The 20215-nt window shown below is 41.9% G+C and overlaps 1 protein-coding gene across 1 annotated transcript in view; it reads left to right on the top strand.

Annotated features, from left to right (window-relative positions):
- syt6a (synaptotagmin VIa) overlaps positions 1 to 20215 on the top strand; it is a gene marked incomplete at both ends in the record, with an annotated part of 98658 nt that overhangs the window by 54304 nt on the left and 24139 nt on the right. The window contains one exon of the mRNA XM_083975317.1: positions 18129 to 18597. Coding sequence (XP_083831443.1) covers positions 18129 to 18597 — 469 coding nt within the window. The remainder of the gene's footprint in view (positions 1 to 18128; positions 18598 to 20215) is intronic.

Genomic DNA, 20215 nt, shown 5'->3' with positions numbered 1-20215 from the left:
AGTGGAAGCAAAAAAGCTTTCATCGGCGGCAATACCAGGTGCTTACAACTTTCCGTGTGTAATGGATGTATAGCACATCCATTTAAAATCCCTGGTGGTGGAAATTACTGAGACTGAAAATGAGCTTAAGCTGTTTTTCGCCGGGGCCGGGGCTGCTGCAGCCTCTCACTTTTTATTGTGATAGCCATGGAAATTAAAGCATCCATACAGCGGCACGCAGGGAGGCACGGGCCCAGATCGATAAAAGGTTCCCCACCCCTTGTAATGTCGTAAATCGTCGGCCCTTAATTATTTGATAGCGCCACACCGCCGCCGTCGCAGCAGCACACCTGCTTTTATATAGGTCCCCTAACTCTGGCGCTGGTTTACAATATCCTATCCTTCGTGTTTCAGATTTAAAACAAATCATACGACTCTCTGGATATAATATTTATAGCTCCCTGTACAGTAAAAATTCATTAGATACAGAATGATGAGGCGAGGCTCAGAGACAAGGATGATGGATCAGTGCAGGATGCAGATGTAGCACAGGTCAGGTGGCCGGGGAAATGACAAGTTACCTAACGTATCCAGGCCGTGATGAGGAGCTGACTGGAGATCAGGGGGCTCGTTACACCTCAACTACGAGACAGGAATCTCTATGTGTGTGTGTGTGTGTGTGTGTGTGTGTGTAATATCCACGCTGAATTTAACGCCTGCAGAGAAAAGGGGATGGAGCTCAACGGCTCGGAGCGTAGCATGAATGAAACGCTGCGTGTTAGTCTCAGCCTGGGAATTGTGTGTCCACTCACATTCAGCAATTTCTCACCTCGTGTTGTGTGTGTAAGTGTGTGTGTGTGTGTGTGTGTGTGTGTCGTCTGTTATTCAGCCGATGCAGGCAGGAAGGAAGAGAGTGCGTGGCGGATTGCGAAGCTGCACGCCAGACAGACCGCTGCTGGATTATTTCACATTATGAAGAAGTCTACGGTGATTTCTACGGTTTGGAAGAGAAAGATGTAAATAGTGGAAAGAAAACCTGCAGTGTTGATTTTCTAGAGTTTAAAGATTCTGTCTCACATTGTCTGATGAACCTCTGGACTTCAACTGCTTTTTTTCCAAGTGTTTGTAGTTAGTTTGGACACAGAAAACACACAGATAAAACAATAAGTCACATGTTGACTAAACATCTCAGGACTGAAGTCGACTCGCTGCTGTTTAGGAGAAGCTTCATAAATATGCAGCCGTCGTCTTTTCTTTTCTTTTTTTTTGTAGTTCCTCCTGAGGGCGGTGAGGAAGATTTCCCAAAAGTCACATAACTGATGCTTTTTTATTTGAGTAAACAACACAAATCTTCAGTCTCACGGGCGACTGATGGCACCGACGCCGACATACCGCTCAGCTCAGCTCAGCTTGAAACAAACTCTGTCAGAGCTTCATTTAATTTACACTCTGCAGAAAATATTTACAAGTTGATTTAAAGAGTTTCACTGAAATCTGAACGATGGTCAAACTCTGCTCGAGATTATACACATGAATAACTATAAAAAAGCAACAAATCCTTGAATTTTAGTCTAAAAAAAATGAACTAAAACTCAAAATAGTGGCCAATTCTTTTTCTTTTTCTTTTTCTAATTAGGATTTCTTTGAGTTGAGACAATGAAACACATTTAGCATGAAAACGCTCTCAGTTCTGCATCTTTTAAACCACATTTGTCATTCATCGGGTGTCGCTGCAGATGATTGATTTAAAGTAAATCAATGTTCGTCTTTTGTAATCTGCCTCGGGGAAGTCACAATGCAGCTTTAAGTGTTAATGAGTAACAGATTGATTTCTGCACAAGCCTATAGTCACACATCTCTCACAAGTGATGCGAAATGCAAATGCGCAAACATCTATCATGCATATTCTTTCTTTTATTTATTTATTTTATTTTTGAGGCTTTATTTTCTCTCTGAAGGTGTGCAATCTATTTTTTTTTTTTTTTTTTTTAATATTTGCTCTCTGCAACACGGCGGCCATGAATCAAAGGCAGCCTGGCATGCTGAAAGCTGTGCAGCAGAGATAGGGGCTTCTGGTCAACAAGCAGGTTAATTGTGTGATAGGACCAGATGCTAATACTGGACTGAGCTCAACACGCCCCCCACCCCACCCCCCCTCAACCCCGGGGGGAGGAACTGGCTGCAGCAACACAGCAGTCAAACCACATCTGACAGGACGGAGGAGGAGGAGGAGGAGGCCCTCAACACGAACTCAGTTTTTGGTTAATGAGATTATTATTCAACTTCCCTGCATGGATGGATGACAACAGTGTTTTTGAATCATGTGGAGGATGTGAAGATGTGGAGGAGAAGACGAAGAAAAAAGAAGAGAGGCTGCACTGTGATTAACTTCACACTTGTGGAGGAGATAACAGCTCAGTGAGAGTCTCTCCTGGGCGGATTATTGAGCACATTGTATGAACCCTCTGAAGTCCATTAGGGAAACTCAAGTCATTACAGTGTGAGGCTGTGGGAACACAAGGCAGAGAGTAAAATATATATATTTATATATATATGTGGGCTTCTTGGTTGATGGAAAATTAATTTAAAAGGAGTTGATTTTTGAAAATGCCATTATAAATCAGGCGGAAGGAGAGACGTCGTACATCACGCCGGCTGGAAACTGTAACATGACGGATGTCTGAGGAAGTTCTTAAATAGCAGCAGCTCTGCAAGGCACTTTGCAAATGTCCTGCACTTTGGGTGGGTGATATTTCATGGGTGCAGGGAGGGAGGTATGAAGAAGATATAGGAAGCCGAGCGGCCGTAAACTGCAGGAATCAAGACGAACGATGAGGCGAGAATCTTCCCAGAGGTTCAACACGTTGTGATCAGGGCCTGGATTCTTTAATAAGGTGGTGAATTTAATCATTAATGTTGATGTCTGTCGTGTGGGGCCGGCGAAGACCGATGCATTGTGGGCGTTTGATGTCACAGTGAGTCTTTTTAAACTGGAGTTGAAGTAAAGGTCGTGTCGTGATGAGTGATTCGCTGCTCGTCACTGAGTTTTATAGTTTGTGCAGTTTGCGTGTAGTTTCTATCAGAGTTTGGAGTGTTTACATAAAGTATCAAGTGTCTACTTTTTCCTCAAATAGTCCAAATGTACCAGTTTTCCTTACAGACATTCTCTTGAGAGACATTTATCAGAAGTTATTTATCAGAAAGACCTTTAAAGGAATTAAGGAATTAAAGTTTGAGACTCTTGACTTATTACTTTTCTGGCAGAGAGTTAGACGAGATGATCCCACTCTAATGTTTTTCTGTTACATGTCAAAGTGCAGTCAACAGCTAGTCAAATCAAATATCAAGTCTGTGCCAAACTTTAACTGTGTCTCAATTCGAACTTACTTCTGTAGTGCGCAAATTAGTTTTCGCACCTGACCAAGAGGAACTCAGTTCGATTGTGGAGCTGAAAGTTGTAAGATTGTTGCATTTATCACTTGGTCCGGTTCTGCTTTCACACTGCTGTTTCTGAAGCACCCGCAGAAACAAACAGCAAACATGGAGCAGCATGTTAAATTAGCTGTTTTATTTTATATACGCCACACCGTCATTCATATAGAATTGTTTTACTTATCAAATAATCATGGCTTAACAAACGTTTTTTTTTGCGAGGCAGAGAGCATCTCACTCTTACAATGAGAAAATAAAAAGAGGAAAATAGGATTGATGACAGACTACGATGTGTTTGAGTTGCTAACGTTACAGATACACAGTGGGTCTGTACATCTGTAATGTGTATACATTACAGATGTACAGACCCACTGTGTATCGAAAGACTTTCTACATTTGGTCCTGTGAGCGTTCACACGGCAGACGAACCGCACCAGGGTTCCCTTTAGGGCTGACCCAAAAAATTCGAAGCTTCGATGCTTCGTTCGTTGCCATGGTAATCGATCATGAAGTCCGTGATCTATTTTTTTCTTCTTCTTCCTTTTCTCCTTTTTGACACCGGTTCTCATCGGCAATTGTTACATTACAATGAATAGGCTATTTGGCATCCTGGAAACTGGCCTGATTTTGGAGATATGCAGTGTTTGTTTGCCATTACTTTCATTATTTCCGCTACGATCGAAATATGATAATCGGGTGAGCCCTAGTTCACTTGCAAGAGAACCGAGACCCAGGTTTTCAGACGGACCAGTGGCTCAGGTGGTAGAGCGGTTCGTCCAATGATCAGAGGGTTGGCGGTTCGAATCCCGCTCTGTCCCAGTTGCTGCCGTAGTGTCCTTGGGCAAGACACCGTACCCACCTTGCTCCTGGTGGGTCGTGGTTCGCGCCTTGCATGGCAGCTACCGCCATCAGTGTGTGAATGTGTGCGTGAATGGGTGAATGCAATGTACTGTAAAGCGCTGTGGGTATCGTTCAGGTATAGTAAAGCGCTATATAAATACAGACCATTTACCATTTCACTAGTTTGGTTGCTCCTGAACAAACGAAGCGGACGGGCTATCCCTGGTCCATTTCAAGCGGACCAAACAGCTCTGGTATGAAAGCGACCTTAGCGTTGTCTCAAATCGATATACTGTCATTGTGAACTTACTGGAACTAACAATCGCAACGGTTGCCAAGGTTTTCTTCTTTTTTGGACCACTATTGTCGCCCGTCTGCACAGCTACCGGATCGTTTTGTTTGTAACTTCAATTAGCGACAATTAACACCTTACTTGTACTTTTTCTTTTGCTTGTGCAATGGAGATTACACCGACTCTTTACATCTACATATATTATATTCTGCTACGTAGCCAAGATGGCGATCACTGAGGGTGGGAAGTGTCCATCGATCCACACTCGGCTTGTTGACCGTTCTGAGTGAACCATCTGCTTTGGTTCTTACAGTACACTGCATTACATACTTTAAATAGTTAGTGTAACTATGAGTATATTCGAATTGTGTCTTGGCTCTGAGCAACCAGCAGCACATAATGATGAATGACTTTATCACACTTTGTTTTTGATATTTTTGTATTATAAACTCATGAGTGTTCACGTTCTTTCAGCTCAGTTTGTTAACCGTTGATCTTTTCATCTCAGTCACACATCCTCTAAAATGTTGTAGCAGTGAAACTCTGACACACTGTCAGACATTTAAACATCATCTTCATGTAAAAATATGGGACTGAGTTCTGCTGAAAGTTTTTATCATTTTGCATTTCAAGAGTAAAATTTATTCTTACTTTCGTTAACACCGACATGAGTTTTCCTGGATTTGACGTCTCTGTCCTACATTTTGTAAAAACTGAGTCAGATCAAAGGAGACAGCTGTAAAATATTTGGACGTTTTTCCACCTGACAGTTTGGTCTCAGTTTTGACGAGCAGCCGAGCGACTGAGCCGACACAAGTGGATTTCTCAGAGAAGGTGCAACCCTCTTGAATTTTTATTTATATATTTATTTTGGTGCATGGAAGGATCCAATATTCAGCTTTTTTGGCTTAAGGCCGCTGCACTCACATCCCATAATGGAAAAAAAACAACATCTTTATCTAGATTCTGTAGTGTCTTTTAAAGGTCCGTCCACTTTTCACTGTTCTTGCTGACACAGCGATGCAGGTTTACTGGTGGTTGTTGTTTGGTTTTTTTGTTGCTACACTGCTAGAAATCGTTGAATCCAAATTAAAGCAGAGTGATAGGTTTCTAAATATTCTCATTAAGGATAATTACTAAGACACGCTGGCTCAGAGAACCTCCCCAGCTCTTTTCTCACCATCGTCAAGTGCGAAAGCCTTGTTTTTTTTTTTCTTCTTCAGCCTCAAATTCCTCCTCACACCTCAGGCTGAGCTGCTGGGGTCTAAACTCCTCTTCACATGTGGTGGGGCTTTGGGATTTGAGGATCTGGGGGGATTATGGGATTTTCTGATCACTCTGAAAAAGACACCACGGGATACAGAAATCCAAAAATGGCTGAGGTACCCACATCAAGATTAGAGCGCATTATTCCTCCCCTCTTCTTCCCTCCTTTAGGGTAAGAAGACAGTGAAGACACCACTGACAGCTTTAGAAACAAGTGCGTCCAGGAGATATTTTACAATTTAAGGAGATTGTAGTGAACTATGAGGCCGCGCTGCTGAAGTCAGCTGTGCTGCACGTTTGCAATTTCACGTTGAGACGTTGTTGCCAATAGGACGAATCGCCTTGTTGTTTACAACTACTTCCGGGTAGAAAACCAGCATGAGAGTGACAGACGGGATTTTCGCTAGCTCATTTTTCACTTCACTGTATCACTAATCTGATGTTTGTAAAGTTTATAAAACCAATGATTGGACAAACATTACTATTTATGTGTGCACATTTTTGTAATTAGTCATGGTTATCATAGATTAGCCAGGCTAACGGTTAGCTACCTGTTTAACTTTAATAACTCAGTGACTCAATAAACGCTCCATGAGGAAATATTTTCTCCAGCGGATATCTGAGTTACAACATGACTGAGCTAACTGGAGTAGTTTCATGTCGTGTCCCACAACGGGAGGGTTTTAACAGCTGACGTGATGTTAGCTTAGCTACCACCGTCAGCTGTCCCTGTCAGCTGAGCCACTGATGCTTTCTAGACACCGTGATTCCCCCAAACTGAATAAATACCACACATAGCAACACAAAACACACACAGAAATAGTAATGTTTCTTCAATCATTTCAGATTTGTCTAAACGGTGATAGGGCATGAAAAACATGATATATAGCCTAGCTAAACTCTCGTTTGTTACTATTGTTCTCATTCAAATTACGTGCTGGTTTTCTACCCGGAAGTAGTTGTAGACAACAAGGCGATTCGTTCTATTGATTAAAGTAAAACATTTCTAAATTAGTTCCATTTTTGTTGGAATAACAAGTCATCTGTAGGCTACATGATCCTCTTACACTTCTATTAACTGTAGGCCGAAGAAGAAGAAGAGAAATCTGTGGCTGCTGAAGCTGCAGAAAGATATTGGTGTGTCTGAAAAACTGAAACCTCAAGAGTAAAAAAAAAAAGAAGAAGAATTTACTTGTAACTTTGCATGTTTTTTTTGTAGCATCTCTTGTTTTTCCTCTATTTTATTCTTCTTTGCTCTTGCCTTTAACTCTGTGTTTAATGCTTACAATTGAATATTTTGTCCTCATGTAAAGCACATTGAGTTGCCTTGGTATAATGCGCTACTAAAGATGCCTTGCCTTGCCTTACTGGGATCCCTTACTGACTTAAAAAAAACAGAACTACTATACCAAAATATCCCATTAAAAGTGAAAGTCCTGTATTCACACTTGTAGAAGATTAATAAAGTGATAACAGGTTATAGGTGTTAGATTCATATTCATCATGCATAACCATCAGGGTTAGAAATCACTGATATTGTCCCTCTGTAGCAGAATAACAAGCCCACACATAAAGCCAGATTCATAAGCAGACTTGTAAAGAACTATTTCCAGACACAACAAGGAAAGGGGTCAGTCTGGGGTCACATGAAGAGACAGATAACACTGAGACAGGATAAATTCACAGAGGAACTGTGGCAGGTTCTGCAAGATGCTGGAACAATCATTTGTGTGCAGATGTGGACAGGGCAACTTGTACAGTTTTGAATGGAAGAGTTGTCACACATTGTATATAGAAACACGTTTTTTTTTCTTCCTGTGTAGGCTACATTTTGCATGCAATTAGGCTACAATATGAATGCATTCATTTACATTGGCAGTGCCTTGAACTTTTGCACAGTCCTACCTCATTTTCACACATTCCAGCTGTGCAGTGGGGATTTGACCAATTTTAAACAGCCTATGATGTTTAGCTCAGAGGTAAAAACAACGAAATAAATAAATTCAAGTCGTTTTACCAATAAAAGATGATTCGACAGCTTTCCCTGCTCAAATGGTGCCAACCGCCGTATTAAACATTAATAAACATAAGTTATTACAGTTATTTCTTTAACATCGTCACGATTACGACCGGTAATAAATTTACAGTAAACATCTGTACACATGTGTAGCTGTATTGCTCGGTTATAGTGCAGCAGCGTAATCGCTCACCACCAACCACCACCACCATCCTCCTCAGATATCTGCTTTTACATAGAGGAGACCAACAGATGCCGACATGACAGAGCGCTCCTTTTATTGCTATTGATCACTGAGAGAAGTCGGAGTCGCTGCAGAAGCTGCTGATTCTTCTGTTTCACTTTTAGAGAAGTGAAAGTCCTTCTACTGGTTATTAAGTATTTCCTCTGGACCCTCCACCTGTCTCTGTTTCACTTCAACAGGACACAGCACAAAGAGTTTAAAGACGAACTACACACCACGTTGTGTTTTTTGTGCTGGATGCATCACGACCTCATTGGCATGTGACATTAATACACATAAGTTTTTCCACTAAACACATAATACACATGAAATCTGCTGTATATGTGCAGGAGTTGATTATATGGACATTAAGGCTCCCTTTATACAGGGTTTATAATTTGTTCGTAGTGTGTTGGTGTTTTATTAAAATCTGATCAGTGACCTGTACAGAAAAACACTGAGTAGTTGTAGATGAAATAGATTTATGCTTTTTTATTGATAGCCTACAGCGTTTTTCTTTTTAGAAGTGAAAAACATTTGAGGAATATATGTTGAATTTGGCAAAAATAACTCTTCTTAACAAAAGTCAGGATACGACTCTGTCCACACCCTGAACAAAACATGTTTCTGATCTAAATTATAGCTCACAACAACAAAACAACAGAACAATCTATTTCCCACCTGTTGTTTTGCCTCCAGTCAGAAACAGTGAGAGCTGATAGAAAAGCAGATTAACGACTGTGGAGGGAAAAATGTGTCACATGTGTTAAAATCTGTTATTAAAGAGGCTCACGAACACATGATCCTGTGCAGTTGATCAATAATATTGATTCTTAAATGGCAGTAATTTCATGATACTCTTGCAAATGGCTTCTTTTGCTAAACAGCGCAGTCATATCCACATATATATGAGCTGTTATGATGTTGTTTACATGTTTACTACCCCACTTATTGCGGGTTAATTGTCGTTGACGTTTTAATGTGTATTTTGTCGTTGTGCAGAAGAGAGCTGCTGCTGCTGCTGCTGCTGCTGGAGATAATGTGTAATCAATTACGTTCAGTGACCCTGTGCACTGGGTGTTTTCTCTCTGAACTGATGTCTCGGCTGAGGTTTTTACCCTCTGACTCACTAAAGCCGTATTTGCAACAATCCTGAAAACCCCTTAACCCTTACAGATATTTATTATATAATGATTACAACAATCATTTTATTTATAGAGCACTTTTCAAGCAAAAGCAAAGTGCTTTCTAAAAATAAAAACCAGTATCAAATAGAACACAAATAGACAAATAGGAATGACTTCATTGAAATTCATTTGTCTGGCAGCTCATCTACCGTTTGCAGAAAAATTAAAAAGCCTCGGTGCATAAAGTGCAAATGTATAGAAGTGAAGTGCATAAGCAAACAAAACATACATGCACATAACCACACATGTTAATTTACTCTCACGCTCAAATGAAAGACGTTTGTTGTTAGAGAGTATCGTTCTATAAAAATAAGTTATAAGACTTATTTAAAAACTGAGTCAGCTGAGCATCATATAATATTTAATCTTAAAGGTACATTGTGTAAGAATTACTCCCATCTAGTGGTGCGGTTGTATATCGCAATCAGCTCAGTTGTATTTTTCATGCTGCATTCACGTGAAATTGGGCAGACGGCAGACGGACGACAGCCGCTGCACGTAACGGCATAAACAAGCCTCTATGTAAACAAGTGGTCCGTCAGCACGAGACAAAACAATACACGTGACAATATGTTGTCATGGCGATGTCGTATTGTTTACCTGACCCACGTTTTACCGGCTTTCTCTGGACTTCTGTGACTAAAATGACATCTGGTTCGTTAGCGACGGCCGTCTGCCCGACTGCAGGTGAATGCAGCATCAGTGTAACGCTCCATTCCTCCTCACTGCGTTACCGCGGTGACTTTTCACAGACGCCACCTCCACCTGAGCCGACAGCTCCGGTGTCTGCGCTGAGTTTCCGTGGTTTCCTACCGTCACGCTGCCACTGAACGTAAAAACATGGCGACACCACATGGCAGCCAGCACCGAGCTTACCCGCTCCATGGAGATATGAATGATATGAACGGCTAATTCAGAGCTGAAAGGAACACTTCAGTTTGTTGATGGGGGGGATTACTGCTTAATGAAAAACAGACTTTGGAACGAAATAATCGATTTTCCTGAATAGATAACAGGAGAAGTTACACAATGTACCTTTAAAAGAACGTAATACTATTATCAAGATATATGTAAAAGTAGATCTCTCACAATCATTACATTTTAGTTGACATTTAATTAAAGCAGAAGTAAGCGATCCAGTCGTTTTGGCTAACTTCGTGTCAGCAGATGGAGTTAGCAGTCCCCGCCCTCCCTTGGCTGCACACACAGAGAGGACTGCCCCTTTATGCCGTTCTCTCTCCTCATTGGATAAAGGTTGTAGGATACAAGGAAAGTTTTCTCCTCGGCTTACAGCAGAGCAGAGTGACTGACAGACCCGTGTTTCAGACCAAACACTCTATAGAAGTGATTGCTGTCGGAAGATAGAACTATTTAAGACTTATATTAACACAAACATTTCGCTTACTTCTGCTTTAATAATCGCAATCAACGATTGAATCGTCTTTTTCTGTTCTAGTAAAAGCTTAAACATAGTTTAATAACACACAGGTTTATTGGCGATGACACCAAATCCATGATGCTAATGTCAATAGATGCTCGTTGAATATTAGAGAGTATTAACCTCCTCCAGATAAACAGTTTGTGGCTCCACTCATATCATGTGTCATTAAACGAAGAAGAAGGAGAACCTCAGTTAAACCTCAATCGGTGGGAAACGACGAGGAAACAGTGATGGAACAGGAGATATGAGATTTCTGTTTGTTTCATCCAGCGGTTTTTATACAGATGATGAATGGAAACAACTTTAACGACCATGCAAAAAATAATTTCAGTCAGGCGATTATGTAATAACTGTGACAGACCAACGTATAAGCACGTATACGTAAGCACAACATATAGGTTTATAATGTAAAAACTGTGCATGTACGTTTAAAAAAAAGTAAATTTGCATGCACTTCGTGTGTCAATACTTTACATTGTTCTAGTTTCTAATATACACAACTTATAAAAGGATGAATTAAAATAAAGTTTGGGGATAACATTAAAAAAACTCATTCAGATCTCCCGTTGACACAAATTTCCTCACATTCAATATAAAGAAGGTATAAAATATATATAATATAAAGTTGTAGCGTTGACTGCAGTAAACTGCTGCAGCTGAAGTCGACTTGTTAATAATCACTTCCTGATGACATCATCACCGTCTCTGTGATTTATTTGCGTATTAATTTCTTCACTTGAGTGGACTCCTGCCGGAGATGAGTCAATCCACGACAGCAAACAAGAGAGCGCTCTCCCTAATGACCAGGTTGCCATGGAAACCAGGTTAGATTTTGAAAAGCACTTGATGAAGGTTGAAAAAAAAGAAAAGAAAAGAGGGAAAAAGCCCCCGGGGTTCACTTTGCTCCCTGTGACTCCACTTCAAAACAAACGTTAATTAAATTTGTGCGCCTTCCTCCTCCTCCTCCTCCTCCTCCTCCTCAGAAACACCTGATAAGATGGAGAGAAAGGTCCCGGAAGGAACTCGCAAACCAACCACACGCAGTGGAGCTTTATGGCAAAGAGATTAATCAATCAATAAATCAATCAATCAGTCGATCCCTGTATGTTTCATCCTTCCCATCCTTCACACGGTGTTTCCTCAACGTCCGTCACCTTTGCTCCCACTCTGAATCCCACCTGAAGGAAGCAGCTTTACAGTCTTTACACAGTGAATCGTTATCGATCGTCAGACGTGTTTCCAGCTCTAAAGAAACCAGGAAAAACCCCTTTTTTGATTGACAGCAGCAGGGAGGTGACGGTCCACTCCTCCTCCTCCTCCGCTCCTCCTCCGCTCCTCTGTGGGTTGCAGTCGTTGTGAACGAGTGCTAAAAACCCAGAGGTCGCAGCGGTCTCACGCTGTCAGCGCAGGTTGAGCGCGATGGGAGTGAAAATGTTCACACAGCTCTGCTCCATTACCCATCTGTCTGCAGAGGAAGAACAATGGCTTTTCTTTCTTTCTTTATGTCTTTCTTTCACTCTCTCTATCTATTTCGTTAACATTTGTTCGCGCCCCGGCTCTCCGTCTCTGTCTCACTATCGCTGCATCATTAACTCTCTCTCTCTGTGCGTTTATACACACATAACATCTCTACAATACGCCGAGAGAGGAGGAGGAATCGGCACCGTGTCACCTCCATCACTTCTATTTTTACCTGATTGTGACGACGTGTTGGAGTAAACTCATTAACCTCATCATGTCACACGCATCCAGCTGCTTCCATTACTATAGAAACTGTATATTTCAACTGTTGTACGCGCATTAAAATCCCACACTCTTATACTTCGAGAGGGTTCTTGTACCAGCTGTGGCTTTCTGTCGCACACACACACACACACAGACACAGAAAGTGCAAAAGTTCAGAGAGTGATAGTCGGTGGAGCAGCAGTGTAATTTTACAGCTGCGATGTGAACGAAAGGTCACTGCACAAACACTCCACCTACCATGTTTGCCGCTCTGCGTGCAGCTCGCACATTTCTAGTGTCGCTGTGGTGCAGAGGTTTTTATTTAAACTGTGGGGAGACGTAGAAGAGGCTGCTGCTGGTTTTTTAGACAAATTCATGTTAAGTTTTTGAGCTGAAGACCAATTTACCAACACAGACCGCAGCTGGGTCTCCATTTATTAGTTAGTTTCCCATAAATAAATACAAAAGATGTGTATGAGACATAGGCCTCTAATTGTCTAAATGGCAACACTTAATTTTCTATCAAATGTTCCGTCATTCTGACAATTTTTGCCTCCTATGGTCGGAATGACAGTATTTTTTTTCTTTTTTTAAACATCCTGCCTTCCAACAATTCCTTTAATAGCGTATTTTTTTACCCAAAAGATTTTGCACTGCTGGGTTTAGGCAATGAAGAAAGGAGTTAGTAAAAGGACCAGGTATTGGCTAGACAGGTAGACTAGTCCCTGTCTGCGCTCTGCTGCATAATTAGGCACAACCATGTGGGTATTCCTCTATCAGCATGTCTTAAAGAAGGGAGTCACCTGTTGAGTAACGCACATTTCCATATATTGAAAGCCTTGTCGGAATGGTGGGATGTCGGAATGACAGCGTGTACCCTTTTAAGTGACAAATGTGACATGAAAACATTTTATTCTGCATTTAAAGTTGGGGTAGAGTAGGAGATCCTGGAAAAATGCTTCAAGCAGGCCAGGCCACATTTGGGAAAATAACACAATTTAAAAGTCCAAACCCCCTTTTCCCAAACTTCCCTCCAAAGCCACGCCTCCTTAGCGCAGAAACAGGCAACGCTTCTTCAGTGTTGGGTTCCCATCGAGGTGAACCCACATTACAGCGTCGCTCACACTGGGTTTACATTGGGTCGTGCCATCAGGTATCCCAGCATGCTTAGCACAGTGACGATATCACCCCAGTGTAATCCCAATGTGAGCAACGCAGCATTCTGAGATATTGTTGCGTATAGCGGGGCTTCATCGCTAACTTTCCTCCAGCTTTTTCTCGTGGCTCATTCACGTGTCAAAGAAAACACCTGACATCATAATAAACCATCCAGCGTCCAGCTCAGTGGTGCATCGCCTCCTACTGGACTTCAGTGTGGTACATCGGATCACTGGTGTTGTCTTTTCCGCATTGTAATATGTTAAAGACTGAAGCACACATGCGATTAGTGCAGGAAGAGCAGTTTGATTTGACTTGAACGTGCCTTTAAAAATGATTGGATGGTGTTTTTACAGGATTGTCCATTATACAGGCCACTGACTTTTTTAATTTTTGTGAAAAAGCGTTTAATTACTTGTTGCAATTGGAGTGTGAAGAGGATTTCAAGCAATTCAGTAAAAGAAATGCTCCAGAATAAGATCTCCAACCTTCTGACCTTTAGGTCACATACAACGCAACAACACTGGAGAATCCATTTCCCTGACACGCAGCCGCCTCGTCGCCCTCGATTAATTACTACAACGACTATTGAGTCAGATTGATCGGTGAATCCAGTTGAACTCAACGCCCCCCTTTTTTTTGTTGTTGTCTTAGAAAGTAATTTAGTGACCATCTCTTTGTCTTTATGTGATAGAAACAGTAGAAACAGAGTTAAAATACATGGAAACAAAATTAATTCACTCTAAACTAAACAGGTGTGTGTCTCCATCCAGCTTCATTGATGCTGTTGTTATTATTTTGTTCAGACCTGCAGCTGTAACGCCGTCCATGACGCTCATGTTTTTAAGTTTTAAGTTCAGTATCAAATCCACTCTGCACACAGGAAGTGCTAAAAGTTAATTCTGCTTAAATTAAAGGTGCTGATGTTTCCTGAGTGTCGACAAATACAGGCTAAAGAAACACGACTCAGGAAGCTGTCGCCCCCGCCGACCTTGTGTTCAATCAAAGCTTTATGGAAACTTAAGTTGCTGAAGTTGGAGCTTGATTTCAGCATCCGTCAAATTTAAGTCAAAGAATTAAAAAAAAAACTCCTTAACATCAACGTTTTGACACAACGGTTTAGTCTGAACGGAGCCGTTTCTCTCTGTCAGACGCTAAAGGAAGTGAAGTAAAAAAACACACAAACCCCCGAGACGCTCGCTCACTCTACTCGACTTCACTCAAACCTTAAATTTCTGACCTGTTTGCGCGTTCTGCGGCGACAGATTGTCACCACAGCCGTGTTTACTGGCGTGTTTTCGGTGCTGCGGCGGCGGAGGTCAACTCCAATTTGCCGTGACGGCGGATGAAGAGCCAGCCAGCGACAGTCCAGTCAAGATGAAGCTTTTTTGCCCGAGAGCTCTGTGAAATTTCAGATGACACGGAGAGGGCCGGGGCCGTGGACAGCTGAGAAATCCTCCTCAGGCATAAATCCTCCAGACTTCAAATCCCGTCCACCGCTCCACTAAGCTCCATATTCTGCCTTCGTGGACACTGCATTTAGTTTTTGCATTTTTTGGGGGGTGAAACATGAAAAGCTCTTTAATTTGTGCAACATACAGTGGAAAACGTGTCTTCATTCAGCCTCTTGGTCGTTTAAGGACATTTTGAAGACGGACGTAAAACATTGTTTTTGATTTTAATACAATCTGACATCACGGATCAGTGGTGGAATTTACTTTCTACACATTTTACTGCGACTTTGACAGTTTTACACAGAAAACATGACATGACTTTGATGGATCGCTGCCTTAGAATAAAGTTGGACGTCACAGACGGTCAGCACTCTGTAAAGTAGTAGATAGATAAAAATTCAGTTGTTATGAAGAAAATTAACCATAAAGGCCAAATCTGTTTCTGTACCAGGCTGTGAACATGTTTTTTCCTGCTGTGAAGTTGGACATGGATCTCTATGGGGACTGACTACATTGAAAATACTACATAATACTGCAGTAACTTCACTTTTAAATCATTTTTCTGCAATTAAAGTATTTTTTTGGTAAGCTATGCAAAGGAAGATTTGCCTACAGTAACTGCCAAACAAGGGTCAAAGGTCAAAGCTTTAAAAAATCACTTCACTTTTGGAAGTTTCTGCCTTTGTAGGGCAGAACAGGTATTATGACCAAATATTATTGGTAATATACGTTTGAAAAAAACTGATAATCATCAAATATTGGTTTGAAAAAGCGTTGGATCTAGTATTATATAGTTTACATGCTGTTACTTTAGTCCAGTGGTTCCCAGTCTACAGGTGTCGTGCTCCTTCCAAGAGTCACATGGTTTCCAGCATCTGGCGCCAGATGTTACTGTGACGTCAGGAAGATGTTGGACTTGTTTCGGAGTGAAAATCGCGTTGATGTCAAAACCCAACGTTGGTAAATTGACACGGAGACGTTGAGCAGACGAGCAGCAGATGTTGTTGTCGCTGCCGTTTCGTTTCAAGGTGGCGCCGGCTTCTTACAGAAACATTAAAGTCGATATTAAGTATTCAGTTTGAATGGATTAATTTTGGATTTTGGTACCTGAAGACGCAACCTGCATTTGAGTTGAACACCAGTGGAGAGCAGCTGTGAGTCTGCAGGGAGGAAAACTCAAGGTTAAAGGGATAGTTCAACATTTTGGCAAATTGAGATGGAGTTGTTTTAGAGGTAAATGCAGAGACTGCTTGATGAAAAACTGTCCCTGAAGGCAACGCGCATCACTGGTTTTGCATGAATTTACCTCTAAAACGACTCTGTCTGGTAACGTTGTGTTATTATCTCATAGCGTGGTGAATGTGCAGGTCACAACTTGTCCACCAGAGCGTTGTGGAGTTGTTGGATTGTGTATTTGATGAGTTTGATGAGGGAAACCAAGAAATCCCATGAGCCTCCGTAGCGTAGCTCTGAGCAGCTCACCGCTCTGCTCCGCCGTTCTAAAAATAGCTTGCACCGACAATTAAAGGTAACGAACCTACTGCTATGACTATAGGGATTATGGCAATGGGCCAATTTGCCAAAATGTTGAACTATCACTTTAATATTATTAATAACATAACAAAGAGGGAAAAAACTAAACTTTTTGCCTTTTTTTGGTGGAAAACTCAAGATTTTCTTCTCACAACTGTTACTGAAATGACGTTTAGTGGTCTGACTCTGCACCAGAAGGAACATGGCAACAAACCCCAACCAGCTCTACTTCTCTGTGACTGTAGCTTTAAAACGTGGTGGATTTATTCTAAAATAGTTCCCTCAGAGATGTGGATGAAGAGTCTAAAGTAGAAAAGCTTGAGTACATTTATCTAGAAACAGCTCTCAACGATCTCGAGTGCAGCAGGACTTTGATGTGTAATAGAACATTTTTCCACTTTAACTTCCTCCACTTCCTCCAGTCGTCTGATTTCCCACATAGATAAGAAACCACATGTGTTCTTTAAAAAAACCTCGACTCAACCTTCACCTGCAGGTTTAAGCGCTGGTTGATGCTCGTGTTTTTCAAAAAGGTTGAGCCGAAGAAAGAGCTGATTCAGTCTGGAGCCTTGAAGCAGCTTCCTGTTATCTCTGGAGTGGCTCGGAGAGACCAGAGTGCAGCGATCCTCTGGTGAGGCCACTCAGTCAGACGTTTTCCCTCCTCTCACTGTGGGTTATTGTAGATAAATCGGAGCAATCAGACTCGGGAGGACGCAGGGAAAAAGAAACACTCCAGCAAAAAAGTCAGGGAATTTAATTCAATCGCGGCTGAAAGTTGGCGAGCGCCGTAGAGAGAGAGAGAGAGAGAGAAGTCTGAGTATCAGCTGGTGGAAATATATTTACGTTGCACACACACACACACACACACAGAGATACTATACATACAGCGCTGTATGTTTTTCCGTGTGTTTGTTCTTTTTGTCCCGGCGCTGTGAATCCGTGCGGAGCGTCGTCACCTCGTCAGCATTCCTGGTGCGTCTCCAGGTCTTTGTATGCTGCTGCTGCTTGTTTCCCCGGGAAGCTCATTCAAAAATATGAGAAAATAAATGAGTTTGACTCGCACCCGGCGCTTTTTTTAAATTATTTTTTTATGTTTTTTATTTTTTATCTGTTTCATGGTGAGAATCCCAGAGGACGCTCTCTACTCTGAGCTCTGACACCTTGGATCTGTTCCCATGAGTCATTTTTTAAACTCAAACAGATAATATTGTTTGGTTTTTTTATCATTTGTCAGAGCGTAATTACTTTTACTGCTATAGTGAGAAACTTGTCTGTGTATGTGTGTGTGTGTGTGTATATATATATATGCATATTTGAATTGTGTTTACATTGCTCTGCTTCTATTCTTTTCTTATCCCCTTTGGTTCAGCTCAGGACTAATGGAGGTTGCTTTAATATTTATGAATCTCCCACAATGCTCGGCTCTCTGTCTTATATAAAACCCACTGATTAAGCACAGGAACTCTGCTCTAATCGAATGTCTCTTCCTCTCTCTCTCTCCCTCTCTCCCTTGTGTCCACCATCTGTTTGTCCATATTGTGTGATCCCGTGCCGTTCCTGGTCCCCGCCGCTCGCCACCAGACGCTACTTTCGGCCTCCTGCTCGGCGTGTTTGAGGTGTGCGGCCTGGCTCTGCTGGGCCTCCTTACCTTCGTCTCCTGGAAGCTGTGCTGGGAGCCGTGTTGGCGAGCCAATAAGGCCCGATTCCCGAGCCCGAGCCCGTCCCTCGCCCCGGCAGAGCGCCACCACCTCCACCACCACCACCACCACCCTCTCCTCCTCCAACAGCAGCAGCAGCAGCAGCAGCAGCAGTCGCCATCCTCATCCTCCTCCCCGCCGCACCACCACCACCACGAGCAGCTGCCGGTCACCATGGCGACGGAGAAGGTGAAGGACCCCGTGGGCTCGATGGGTTTCCTGGAGGCGGCGGTGAAGATAAGCCACACGTCGCCCGACATCCCCACCGACGTGCAGCTCTCCATGAGGGAGCACTTCCTGCGCCGCACCACGCGCATGCAGAGACAGACCACTGAGCCGGCTTCCTCCACCCGGTTAGTCGCTGAGCCGCTGAGCCGCTGTCTGCTGCTCCGCGCCGTGCAGCCATGTGGAAACACAACACACAAACACATGCATTGATTGTGCGCACACAACAAGGAGAATTCAAGGCACAAATATCCTGGTAACCCTTTAATTTACAGGCCGCTGATTTTACATGATAATGTCAAGAAATAGCCAAGAAATAACAATTAATTGAGTAGTAAGATCAAGAAATAGCCAAGAAGTAATGGTCAGTTTCATAGTAATGTCATGTTTTTCATCAAGGCAAAAGGTTACACACGCTTTTCATGCTTTAAAGATTTTGGAAAATATTTTTTCTCCACCAATTCCTTGTATTTCTGGACTATTTCTTTTTTTAAGTACATTTTTTGGCGTTTTTGCCTTCATTTGATAGCACACAGTAGAGATAGACAGGAAAGGGGGAGGCAGAGAGAGGGGGAATGACATGCAGGAAAGGTCTGCCCGACGCGGGATTCGAACTGGGGACGCCTGCGTTGAGGACTGTAGCCTCTACATGGGGCGGCCACCTTAACCACTGCGCCACGCACCACCCCAATTTTTGGACTATTTCTACACAATCAGTTGTTATTTCTTGGCGATATTTCTCGACATTACTATGAAATTGACTAGGGCTGCAATTAACGATTATTTTCATTATCGATTAATCTGTCGATTATTTAAATGATTAATCAGTTGTTGGGTCAAAATCAGTGTTTCTCAAACCACAAGACGACGTCCTCAAATGTCTTGTTTTGTCCACAAACCAAAGAGAGACTCAGTTTATTGTCATAAAGGAACAAAGAAACCAGAAATATTCACATTGAAGAAGCTGAAATCAGAGAATTTTGACTGCAAACAAACAAAATAGTTGACAGTTAATTAAATAATTATTTGTTGTGCGATTACTGGATTAATTGTTGCAGCTCTAGTGTGCACACACAAGCAGAAGGAAGGCGGCTCCAAATATCCTGGTAACCCTTTAATTTACAGGCCGCTGATTACATGACAACGTCAAGAAATAACTGTCAGTTTCATAGTAACGTCATGTTTTTCATCAAGGCAAAAGGTTACACATGCTTTTCATGCTTTGAAGTTTTTGGAAAATAATTTTTCTCCACCAATTCCTTGCATTTCTGGTCTATTTCTACGCAATCAGTTGTTATTTCTTGCCGATATTTCTCGACATTACTATGAAATTGACTAGGGCTGCAACTAACGATTATTTTCATTATCAATTAACCTGTACATTATGTAAACAATTAATCAATCAGTTGTTGGGTCAATAAAATGTAAAAAAAATGTTAAAAAACATCAATCAGTGTTTCTCAAACCACCAGACGACGTCCTCAAATGTCTTGTTTTGTCCACAAACCAAGGAGAGACTCAGTTTATTGTCATAAAGGAACAAAGAAACCAGAAATATTCACATTTAAGAAGCTGGAATCAGAGAATTTTGACTTTTTTCTTAAAAAACGACTCAAACTGATTACTAGATTATCAAAATAGTTGACGATTATTTTAATAATTATTTATTGTGCGATTAATCGATTAATTGTTGCAGCTCTAGTGTGCACACACAAGCAGAAGGAAGGCGGCTCCGAATATCCTGGT

Source organism: Trachurus trachurus, assembly GCF_905171665.1.
Source record: "Trachurus trachurus genome assembly, chromosome: 7".
NCBI classification, from domain to species: domain Eukaryota; kingdom Metazoa; phylum Chordata; class Actinopteri; order Carangiformes; family Carangidae; genus Trachurus; species Trachurus trachurus.
Note: the sequence above shows the minus strand (reverse complement) of the source record. Positions and strands in the feature narration are given on the sequence as shown.